At 30.9% G+C, this 12,644-nt stretch overlaps 1 protein-coding gene across 1 annotated transcript; it reads left to right on the top strand.

The window, feature by feature from the left end:
- The first annotated feature begins 9,332 nt into the window (after nucleotides 1-9,332).
- LOC107008834 (protein NUCLEAR FUSION DEFECTIVE 4-like) lies at nucleotides 9,333-12,461 on the top strand. Its single transcript, XM_015208026.2, has 3 exons — nucleotides 9,333-9,913; nucleotides 10,594-11,522; nucleotides 11,633-12,461. Exons 1-3 carry the CDS (start codon nucleotides 9,578-9,580, stop codon nucleotides 12,138-12,140), a joined length of 1,773 nt encoding a protein of 590 aa, XP_015063512.1. The 5' UTR covers nucleotides 9,333-9,577; the 3' UTR covers nucleotides 12,141-12,461.
- Nucleotides 12,462-12,644: the final 183 nt, after the last annotated feature.

Genomic DNA, 12,644 nt, shown 5'->3' with positions numbered 1-12,644 from the left:
AGGAATATACAATTGAATCGAATTGTATAAAACGAGAAAGAGAGAAATTATCTACAATTTGAAAATTGCATAAAACGAGAAAGAGAGAAAGGCAAAAGAAACTGGGCAGGGGAGTATTTTTATTGTATAACTATAAGTGTATAGGACGAAAATATATGTACTTGCATGTGTATATACAATTTTCTCACGCTTTATACAAACAGAAACGCAATTTATACATTTCACTTCTGTTTGTATAAGTGAGAAAGACGAGGATGGAGAGCGAGATCTGGGAGAGTGGCGAGCGAGATCTGGAAGAGGGGAGAGAGAGGAACAAAAATATATGTATTTATACAATTTTCTCTGCTTTATACAATTAGAAACAATATTTATACACTTGTTTTTGTATAAAAAGTGAAGAAGCGAGCGAGAGATTGGAGGAGAGTAGCGAGCGAGATATTTGGGAAGAGAGGCGCCTGACAATTTTTTGCAAACGTTTTCTATGGAGCACAATTAAATCAAACCCTAGCTACATTTATTTAGGTTATTGATTTGCTATTATATACAATTTTCCCATATATATCATAGATATTTTTCAATGCATATAGCGAATATATAAGTACTATATTTTTATTACAATACTAATAAATTTTAACATCGTTAATAAGAGAAAAAAGGATTAAAATAATTACAATACATTGTGAATTCAATATATGTACGTCTCATATGCATGTTTCAATGCACATGATGAATATATAACTAAGCATTTTAATATAATAACTTATTTAGTATCGTTAATAAGAGAAAAAATGAACAATAGTTAACACTTTGAATTCAATATATTATACATATTATAAGCATGTGTCAAAGCATGTGGTGAATATATAACTAAAATATTTTAATACAAATATATTATAAGTATTATGTTTGAATTTCAAACATTTGGTACTATTTTAAATTAGTTTGTATTTATCGAAATGTCTTATATTTGTTCTGCAATAATAACTATCGAATTTATAGTAATGTATAATATCAAATTCAAATTATATTATAATTATTTATACAATTTTAATACAACTTTTGATACAAATTTTGCAGAGCTTTACCTTTTACTTTTTGGTAAATTAGCATCAAAAGACCACTAATTGTTTATATTTAATACAGTTTTAATACAACTTTTCAACACTTCACCTAATATTCAATTTTAATACAGATTTATATCAAATGGTTATCAAAGCTAAAATTATGTTATATATGGTAATAAAAATAAAGTAACAATTAAAAGCGTTATTAATCAAATAAAATATATTATTTATGTAAGAAATCCATTATTTTTCAAATCACAAAAAATTCTTAAAATATGTTGATTTCGAATATATTATTGAATTTTCGGATATATCAACAGACATCCGAATACATAAAGAGAAAGCATTTGAGTGGGGAGAAATGTATCATAAAAGGATAGACATCTGAATGCATCGGAGAGGAATGTATCAAAAAGGAGGAAATGTACCTATCAGCGAGCGGGAGAGTTATGCATCCGAGAGGGATTTTTTTTTATAGTGATAGAAAATTTTAAAAATTATAATAAAATATGTGTATTCAGGTAATTTTTCAAGATTATACCTGCCAACTCGTTTATGTTTGGTTGGATTTTTAATCTGCTTAATTTATTAACCAGATTCATTTAATCCCCACACTAGGGCTGGGCATAAACACCGGAAAACCGAAACACCGTACCGAACCGAATTTTTTTGGTATTTCGGTTTCGGTTTTCGGTTCGATATTCGATATATGGTTTTGTATTTTTTGGTATTTCGGTTCGGTTTTCGGTATGTGATTTTGTGTAATTCGGTATTTCGGTTTACCGAAATATATTATGTTATAATATATATTTATATTATATTAATTATTAATATTAAATAATAAATATTATAATTTAAAATAAAAAATTAAAAAGTAAAAGACTTTTTGATATAACTATTTTTAGCCCATTAAACTGAAAATCAAACAAAAAAATTTATAAATTTTCAAAAGCCCAACTAAGCAGGCCCATTAAAAAAACCGAAATAACAAAACCGAACCAAAATAATAAAAACCAAACCGAAATAATAAAAACCGAACCGAACCGAAATATTTCGATTCGGTACACAATTTACAAAAACCGAAAATCGAAAAAAAAACTCGAAACCAAACCGAAATACCGTATGCCCATCCCTATCCCACACCCTATTATTAAACTGGACTGATATACAACTCAAATGATCCATAAGAAACTAATTCTGAATATTTTAAGAAAAAACATTTTCTTTTTAATTTGATATGTTATTTTAGAGATAACATAAGGGGAAGAAATGTTATACTATGTACCATCAAACTTCAAATTTAATATTTGATACGAACTAAATGATTTGGATTATATTATGACTTTTAAAGCCTGTTTGGCTCAGCTTAAAAGCTGGTCAAACTGACTTAAAAGCTGGTTTTTGACTTATTTAACTGTTTGGCAATACTTCAAAATAACTTATTTTAAGTTAAAAAAAACTTATTTTAAGTCAAAAGTTCAAAGCTGGGGTAGGGGTGTTTTTTTTTTTTTTGCTTATAAGCTGTTTTAAGTTGACCATATTTTTACCTTTTTGCCTTTAATATTTTTATACAATCTCCAAATTACCCACCTAACCCTAACATCTCTTTCTTCCATTTTTTCCTTTTCACGTTTGACATAGCAACTTCAGCACTTTTATCCAAACGCATAACTGCTTATTTTAAAAATAAGTTTCAGCACTTTCAAAAGTACTTTTTTAAAGCTGCTTTTATTAAGCCCATCCAAACGGGCCCTTAGTTTATCTCTGTCCAACTCAATTCAATTTAAACAATCTTTAGATGGGTCAATGATCCACACATTATGTACCATCAAAGTTCAAATTTAAAACAATCTTTAGGTGGGTCAATGATCCACACATTATGTACCATCAAAGTTCAAATTTAAAATTTAATACAAACTAAATGAGTTGGATTATTTTATGATTTTTAGTTTATCTCTGTCCAAACTCAATTCAATTTAAACAATCTATAGGTGGGTCAATGATACACACATTTTAACATTTTCTAACTCAATGCAACTTGTCAATTTGACAGCTACCTTTAAGCTTAATAAATAGCCAATATTTTAAACATGTCGATTTTTTTTTGTTTTAATTAAGCACCTAAATACATGATATCTAAAGTATATTAATTAGATTATTTTAATTCAAAATGTAAATAATAATATTTGCATATGCTCTCAAAATATATTAGATAGTAAAATTAATCATATAATATCTCATATAATTTAATGATACACATTAGATTTTTTAATCATATGCATTAAGCTCATTTAGAGAAAATCTATGGTAGATTAATTTAACTACCTTATAGACTATAGTCTCTTGCCAATACACGCCAACGATTTTCATTTCTTGAATTGTATTCCTTTTGCATTTACTTAAATTCGATGTGAATTTGAGGATAAAATCCAAATAAAGAAGTGTTGCTCTTTTTCTCTTCTTTTTTTAAATCTATTTTGCAATATCAACCACGTACCAGTCTGTCTTCCTATATTCCAAATAAAAATATATTAGATCTTAAAGTCCGTGAAAGAAAATGTTTTAAAATTTTTATATTGTCTTTTTTATTCTGAGGTTGAAAAATTATTTGGGTACAAAAATCTCATGATATGTTATTTTAAAAAATAAAAAAGAAAGAATCAAGATATCATTTAAAACTTTACAATATATTTTAATTATAATATATAAAAAAAATCTAAAATATCTAGAAGAAATAATCGAGGTTAGTAATTCTAATGAAGTTGATGAAGTATCTACTAAGATATATACCAACGCTTTCAATATTTTAATGGATGTCCACATACAATTGTTCAAAATACCATTCAACGTATTATCAATTTAAATTAAATCATCTCTTTTTCTCGAATTAAAAACAATTTCCAATCAAACTGACAAGGACCCAAAATATAGAATATGGCAGTCTTATCCTATCCGCACATAAGTATTAAAAATTTGATAACAAATTTAATAATCTAAAGAAATAATATTCTCGTGAATCTCATTGGTCAGGTGGCAGTATATTCTTTTATTTATTTTTCTGTAACAGCTGAAGACAGATAAAAACAAACTAATATTGAAGAATGAAATGTAGGAAAATATGGGAAAAGAGTATATTAATTTTATGTACTGTTTAATTACTTTTTTAAATGATTTGATTTTGTAAAACATTATTTTTAAGTGATATGCAGAATTAAAACTCCAAGTATTCGATCATAAGTTGTGAAACAGAAAGTAAGTGAAGAGTCGTAAAGAATTTGTTTTTACAATTGACATTTCTGAATTTGTGTATACGTTTGATTTTTCAAGGATGATAGTTTGATGGGGGAACGAGACTTTGCCATCAAATCAATACATCATTTTCTGCTGGAATTATTAATTTAAACTTTGGTACCAATCGCTTTAAAGTAAAGAACATAATTATTATTTATAGAAAAAACGAACAAGTCTTGACACGTCTACAAACACTTTTATTGCATGATTTCGGGAAAACAAACAACATCTCATTTATCTGCTTGATATTATCTAAAATGAAATATTAGAAATGTAGTTTCACGATTAATTTTTAAATTATAATTTTTAGTCTTTATCCTTTCGTTTATTTTGGTCAAAGAAAATCGAGCCTATTATGAAATTATATAATTAAGAAGAAGAATAAAGTAGGGAGAGTAGAAAATATTTCTTATTCATCTTGAAGTATATTCAGGATTCATAGATCTTATTTACAATGAAGGAAATAACCCCTCTATTTGTAGGGAAAACCTAATTTTGTCCCCAAGTAGGATTCCTATCCATATTCTAAAAGGGTTCCACATAATTAGACATTCACTATAGTACAAATATGTTTATAACACTCCCCCTTGAATGTTAGTAGATTATGTGCCTCGTTAAAACCTTACGAGATAAAACCTAGTGAGTAAAAAATCTAGTGAAGGAAAAAGAGTATACATATCTAATAATGCGCATTATTGGATGTCTCATTAAAAACCTTACAAGGAAAATCGTACAAGAAAACCCAATGGAACAGAATCTTGTGAGGGAAAAAGAGTACATCACGTATTAACTCCTTCTAACGAGAACATCAATCCATAGAATTGAATCTTCGTTTTCCAAGGTTGAGCATCATCTTTTTGAAAGTTGTAGTTGGTAGAGACTTAATGGATAAATCAACTATAGTGTTACTTGAACAAACCTGTTGTATGTTGATATCACCATTCTTGAGAGCTCATGTGTGTAGAAAAGTTTTGACGAAATATGTTTCCTTTTATCTCCTCATATGAAATATGAATCTTCCCTTCAGGATCAAAGATTTCTGCAAGTTCCTTACTTCAATCATGCAAAAGTAAGACAGTATTGAAATTAGTATTAGAATGTTTCTCAATTGCACTAATTACTATCCAATAAAAGTCAAAAGATAAAGTATGGAACTTTTCTTTAACATATGTCTGCCCAGATACAATCTTGGTGATGCCACATCTACAATCAAAGATTGCGATCTTTTCCACGCCTAGCATGATGGCTTACACCTCATTCACTTAAAGAATAGATCTGTACTTTTACCATTTGTCAAAAGCTCTCATTCTTCATGAATAGAACACAATCATCTAAGTACATCAATTTTTGATAACTTAGTACCTCACTCCATATTCATGTGCATCACTTAATCTATTGTCTTCTTTTAGACATTTATGCACTATACATTCACTTCGGGGAATGGATCTGGTTCAACGAGATATATTTCATGACTAATTTATATAAAAAACTCATTATTTGCCTTAGTCATCATTTTATAATTAATATGGTGCATTGAGACTCAAACCCAAAGTCTTATGTCATAAACCAACGAGGGACTTGAACTCAACATTTTTAATCACAGAGTATCAAAACTCATGATGTCTTACCCTCTTGGTGCGATTGGACATGAATTCATAGTCTTATGTTTTTCGTGAGATAGAACTTAAATCCATCGTCTTACCCACAGTGAGGCTCAACCTCAAGCTTTAAAAACAATTGTAATTTTATCACTTTGATGATCATTAACACGATCGTACATTATAATTACACACAAAATTGAGATTATTGATTTATTATAATCAACATTAGTAGTTAAATAGACATAGCTTAATAGATCATATACCTCATATAAAGGTTGAAAACATAGCTTTCACTAATTGTGTTCATTTAATTATTAAAATAAAATAAAAAATTTTCTTCTTAATCGATTAAAATAAAACGTATAAAAAGTCGAAAGCTCTTTTTAAATGTCTACTCCAGATGATAACTTCATATCTGTCACATAAACAATTACAACTAACAAAGTAAAGATAAATCATACCTTACAAATATGAGAACCTTATTGCATAGCTTATGTAAGATCTCTTTTGCACTTTTTCCGTCTTCTATCATAATTCTTTAAGAATAGAACAATCGTGTTGGATAACGTGTTATGAAACTATCTAATTAAGAAGAAGAATAAAGTAGGGAGAAGAGAAAATACTTTTTATTCATCTTGAAGTATATTCAGGATTCATAAATTTTATTTATAATGAAGGAAAACTCTTTATTTATATGAGAAACCTAAGCATATCCTAAAATGACTCCACATAATTAGATATTCACTATAATACAAATATATTTATAACAGAGCCACAATTATATATCGTTATTTTTTGAATGTGCATTTTATTTTTAACTTACAAACTAAAATATTAAAGAAATAAATTCCGCTTCAGTGTAATTACTTGTATTAAAAAAAAAAAGAGATAAAACTGTACGAAATAAAACTCAATACAACAAACTCAATCAAAAAACATGTGCAAAAGATTTAGAAAAAAAGAAATTCTCATTTAAGACTCGACCATTCGCTCATTAAGTGTAACGTTTTTAGAAAAATAAAGTATAATTAAGGATTCCAAAAGTGTGCGTGGGACAGGTTGGATCCAAGTGGATAGCTGTGGGGTATGGCATCATCAATCTCATATGCTATTATTGGCATATGAGATTAAATAAGTTTGTTCCTCTAGAGCCTGTCGGCTGCAAGTGGCCTTCTTCCAATTAATTATTCCTTTAACATTTTTTTTTAATGAAAAATATGCACCGGATCCACTTGAACCTTGTTTTTTTGGGAAACAACAAAAATTGATTTTGATTATTACAAATTGAGAAATACATGTTCAACCATTTTTGTAAAGGAAGCATAATTATGACTCTCTAATAAACATGTCCCTGCCTTGGAAGTAGACTCCAAATAAGTTATCAGTTAATTTTTGTTTAGTCACATTCTATGATATTAGGTAAAGTTCGGTGGTATTTACGGTATAGATTAAAATTTTAATATTTATAAAATTAATATATTTTTTAGATGAATAATTTTGATCGTTTTTTAGTTAATTGTTAATTCGGAAAAGGGCCTAAAATATCCTTGAAGTATTGAAAATGGTACACAATTACCCCCATCCATCTATTGGCCCCCAAATACCCTTCACACCATCTTTGGGTCCAAATTTAACCCTTCATTAACGGACCAAAATTAAAAATAATTAAATAATAATTTTTAATTACGTAACACTCAACCATCGGTTGTAATTTAATTATTTAAAATAATTTTAAACTCACCCATTACCCACCCATTTTAACTAATCCCGCCCCACTTGATCCAATTTAAAAAAAAAAAACCATCTAATTAAAATATCCTAAAACCTTATTCCTCCAATTTTCACAACTTCCATCGACTCCATTGTCTTCTTCTTTTTCTTCATCCTGCAACTTTCACCGTGTACGTTCACAATCACAGTTCATTCAAATTTTAGAAGGTTTTTATATTTGGTGAAAGTTGCAGGATGAAGAAGAAGAAGACAATAGAGTCGATGGAAGTTGTGAAAATTGGAGGAATAAGGTTTTACGGTATTTTAATTAGATGTTTTTTATTTAAATTGGGTCAGGTGGGGCGGGTTTAGTTAAAATGGGTGGGTTTAAAATTATTTTAAATAATTAAATTATAACCAATAGTTGAGTGCCACGTAATTAAAAATTATTATTTAATTATTTTTAATTTTGTTCCGTTAATGAAGGGGTAAATTTGGACCCAAAGGTGGATGTGAAGGGTATTTGGGGGCCAAATAGGTGGATGGGGGTAATTGTGTACCATTTTCAATACTTCGAGGGTATTTTAGGCCCTTTTCCGTTGTTAATTTTGACCAATGCTGAAGCAATTCTATGTATATTAACACTTAGGATCCGTTTGGCAGGAAGTATTAATCAAAACAATCCATGGATTAAAATATAGTCCAACAAAAACATTGTTTGGTTACTTTATTTAACCTAATCCATGGATTAGTTATACCTCATACAAGGTCTTATTTTATCCCTAGGAAAGGGAGGAATAACTAATCCAAGGTTTAGCAATCCTTGGATAAGACCCCTTAAATGAATAAATTATCCCCAAATCTTTTTTCCTATTTTTTTTTTTTTTGTAATTCATGTTCTTTTTTTATTTATATGAGAATATTTATAAATGTTCGTTTAATTCTCCAAATTTATTCCATGTAATTTGATGATTTCACAAACTAATATTTTTTTCTTCAAATTTATTCCATGTAATTTTTTTTTTGTTTTAAATGTAGTTCGTCAATTGACCACGTGATCATTTTTTTTTATTTTAAAAATAAGCTAAGAGTATTTGAACAATTTAAGTAGCCTTAAATTCATGTTAAGTTCAAGATATATTTGATCAACAAAAAATTAGAAATATACCATGTGACATATCACACCTCAAAATTAATAATATTTTTATATTTTTTTTAATATTTAACTTGACTAGTTAAATGAAACATAATCTAACAATAACTAAAGGGTATAATAGGAAATAAACTTTTTCTAAAGTTTTAAACCAAACATAACACTAGGTAGGAAATAATGATCCAAACACTTGCTAAAAAATAATTCCTGCATTACTAATCCATGTATTATTAATCTCTGCATTATACATCTTTGTACCAAATGACTCGTTATTTTTATAATAATAATATATACATCAGGAGAAAAGTTTATTATAGGCAAGTAAACATTGCCGAAGTTTGCAAAGTATATCTATCTGTTGGCGAAAAAGACATTTTTAAGAAGCCAACAAAATCCACCTCTCCCGCCGTCACCACTAGTCTTGCCAATGCAATAGTGCCTCTGTGTTTTGTTTGTTTCTCCAACATAGGAAACTGTTTTATGTAAATATTTTTGAAAGGTCACCAAAATGATAAAAAATGAGCGACGTTTCAATATTGTCTTCCGTGCTATATTTGGCTTTTATTTTATGGGCGACCCTTTTCTCTTGATCAAGTTGTTTACTCATTTATTATTTATTACGTACATACATCATGGAATCAAAATATATGGAGAGTAGTTTTTAATATTCATTACGGATGAAAAGGGACAGACAGGTCCTTTGACTTCCCCCAAGAAAGATTTAGAATCTGAATTCCCAAGGCAATTTTGATCTAACAATGGTTCGTTTGAAAGAGAGATTTAGTTTGTTCTTCAATAACAGATGGCTTGTATTCGTAGCTGCAATGTGGATTCAGAGTTTTGCTGGCATTGGATATTTATTCGGCAGTATTTCTCCCATCATTAAGAGCTCTTTGAATTATAATCAGAGGCAAGTAGCCAGATTGGGTGTTGCTAAGGACTTGGGCGATAGTGTTGGATTTCTGGCTGGGACTTTATCCGAAATCTTGCCTTTATGGGCTGCTCTTCTTGTGGGTGCTATTCAGAACTTTATTGGTTATGGCTGGGTTTGGCTCATCGTCACCGGCCGATCTCCTACTCTTCCTTTATGGCTTGTGAGTACCTATCTCTTACCCACACCCAATTTCTTTACTGCTGATTCTCAAATCTCTTTGTGTATTAATTTTTAATTACAAATGCACTGATTTATTATTGGATCAACTACACTTCTTACTTTATTGATTTATCCTCTACATTGGGATTTATTAAGTCTATTGATATCTCATCTTATGCCATTTCCGAACTACTATTTATATCAATAGTTTTAGTCAAATTTGGTTCTGAATTTTGCAATGTGATCGATCCATTCATAATTATGTATTCAATTTGAACACACGAAGCTCTCATGTATCTGATAATCTAGTTTGAAGAACTTCTAACATAATTAAATCACTCCAAATTAAGGTTGAAGAGCAAGGGGTCTTAATTGTGAACCTAATAATTATCAACTTGCCTTCTCTTCCTGAGTTTGTCTGCATGAAACCCCATCATCTATCATTTCCAATTAGAGTTTGTCAGCATTAAACCCAGTTTTTACCATTTTCCTAGTGTGCAGGGGGGAGAAAAATGCTTGTTAACTATTTTGAAATTGAATGCCCTTCTTGCAGTACGTCTTGTCTGACGTTATTTACTACTATTATGTTTTGACGGATCAAAATCGCTTGTTTACTGGGATGATTTGGCGTATACTTCTAATTTGTCCTAGAATTGACTCATTTCATCTATTTCTCTGCAGATGTGCTTTCTTATATTTATAGGAACAAATGGAGAAACCTACTTTAATACAGCCGCACTTGTCTCAGGTGTGCAAAATTTCCCTAAAAGCCGTGGCCCTGTGGTGGGAATACTTAAGGGATTTGCTGGGTTGGGTGGTGCAATTATGACTCAAATATATGCACTGATCCATTCCCCTGATCATGCTTCACTTATATTTATGATTGCTGTGGGACCGGCAATGGTGGCTATCGCCCTCATGTTTATAATTAGGCCTGTTGGTGGCCATAGACAAGTCAGACCATCTGATGGTTTCAGTTTTTCGTTAATTTACAGCATTTGCCTCATTTTAGCTTCTTACCTGATGGGCGTCATGCTTGTTCAAGACCTCGTTGATGTTAGCCACACAGTCACTACAATCTTCACTGGGATTTTGTTCGTTTTATTGCTTATTCCTGTGGTGATTCCCATCTCATTGACTTTCTCGCAAGAAACTAGAGTACCATCAGAAGAGGCTCTTTTATCTGAGTCACAAAAACAAGATCCTGGAGTATCTGGACATGATCAGGAAATTATATTTAGTGAGGTTGAAGATGAGAAGCCTAAGGATGTAGACTTGCTTCCAGCATTAGAAAGGCAAAAAAGAATTGCCCAACTGCAAGCAAAACTAGCCCAAGCAGCTGCAGAAGGAGCAGTGAGGGTCAAAAGAAGACGGACCCCTCATAGAGGGGAGGACTTTACCCTAATGCAGGCTTTGATAAAGGCAGACTTTTGGATTATATTCTTCTCACTACTTTTTGGTTCTGGATCTGGTTTAACCGTAATTGATAACTTGGGCCAGATGAGCCAATCTTTAGGATATGATAACACACATGTATTTGTTTCCATGATCAGCATATGGAACTTCCTCGGTCGTGTTGGGGGTGGATACTTTTCTGAAATAATTGTGAGGTACATGACATTCACTTCTTACATATTTTGACAATATTAACTGCACCATCACTATATACTTCGTTTCAATGAATATATTTCTCATGCAAGCTTGTCCTATTGACATACAGAGATCATGCCTACCCAAGACATGCAGCCATGGCTATTGCCCAAGTTGTAATGGCTTTCGGGCATTTCTTCTTTGCCATGGGCTGGCCAGGGGCTATGTACATTGGTACTCTTCTGGTAGGGCTCGGTTATGGGGCTCATTGGGCTATCGTACCAGCTGCTGCTTCCGAATTGTTTGGCTTAAAGAATTTTGGTGCTTTGTACAATTTCCTCACTATTGCAAACCCAGCTGGTTCACTAGTATTCTCAGGTGTTATTGCTAGTAGTATATATGATAGTGAAGCTGAAAAGCAAGCTCAACAGCGTCATCCCGGCCAATGGAATGGGACATCTTTTTTTTCAAGCTTTCTAGCTGTGGATGAACCTTTAAAGTGTGAAGGTGCCATATGCTTCTTCTGGACTTCCTTAATACTTTGTGGACTCTGCATCGTTGCTTCTATTCTAAGCATGATTCTGGTTTACCGAACAAAGACTGTATACTCTAGTCTTTACGGAAAATCTCGTACATAATTCATCCGGCAAGTGAAAGCTTGGTTAGAAGTTTTGAGTAATTTGCGCAGATACTCTCAACCAGCTCATGGATCCAAGAGCATTTCATTGAGGTGATTGTTAGCCATAACCAGAACACTTCCTCCAGGATGTGAGCAAGACAATGGAGATGGCAAAGCTGCCCTTTTTTTGCTGTTAGAAGCTTTTCCTATTTATGTGAGATAAATGTTCGTATTGCAATTGTTGATTGGTGTATATTTCCACTGTCATTCAAACTTGGAATTGTGACATTTTGGTTGTCAACCATTTCATTTATTGATTGTTCATTATTTTTTCTTTTAATCGTAAATGGCTTTACGCTGCACAATGCAGAGGTTCTAGTCCAGTGACATTGACAACTTGCTATATTTGGAAGATCATAAATTATGATATCTAATGTTATAGGATGGCATCTACCTAAATACAATTACCAGAAAACCCAAGTAGATTTACATGCATAAATATGACTAAAGTTCATGCTTGTTG

Source organism: Solanum pennellii, chromosome 2 (assembly GCF_001406875.1).
Source record: "Solanum pennellii chromosome 2, SPENNV200".
Taxonomy (NCBI): Eukaryota; Viridiplantae; Streptophyta; class Magnoliopsida; order Solanales; family Solanaceae; genus Solanum; species Solanum pennellii.
Note: the sequence above shows the minus strand (reverse complement) of the source record. Positions and strands in the feature narration are given on the sequence as shown.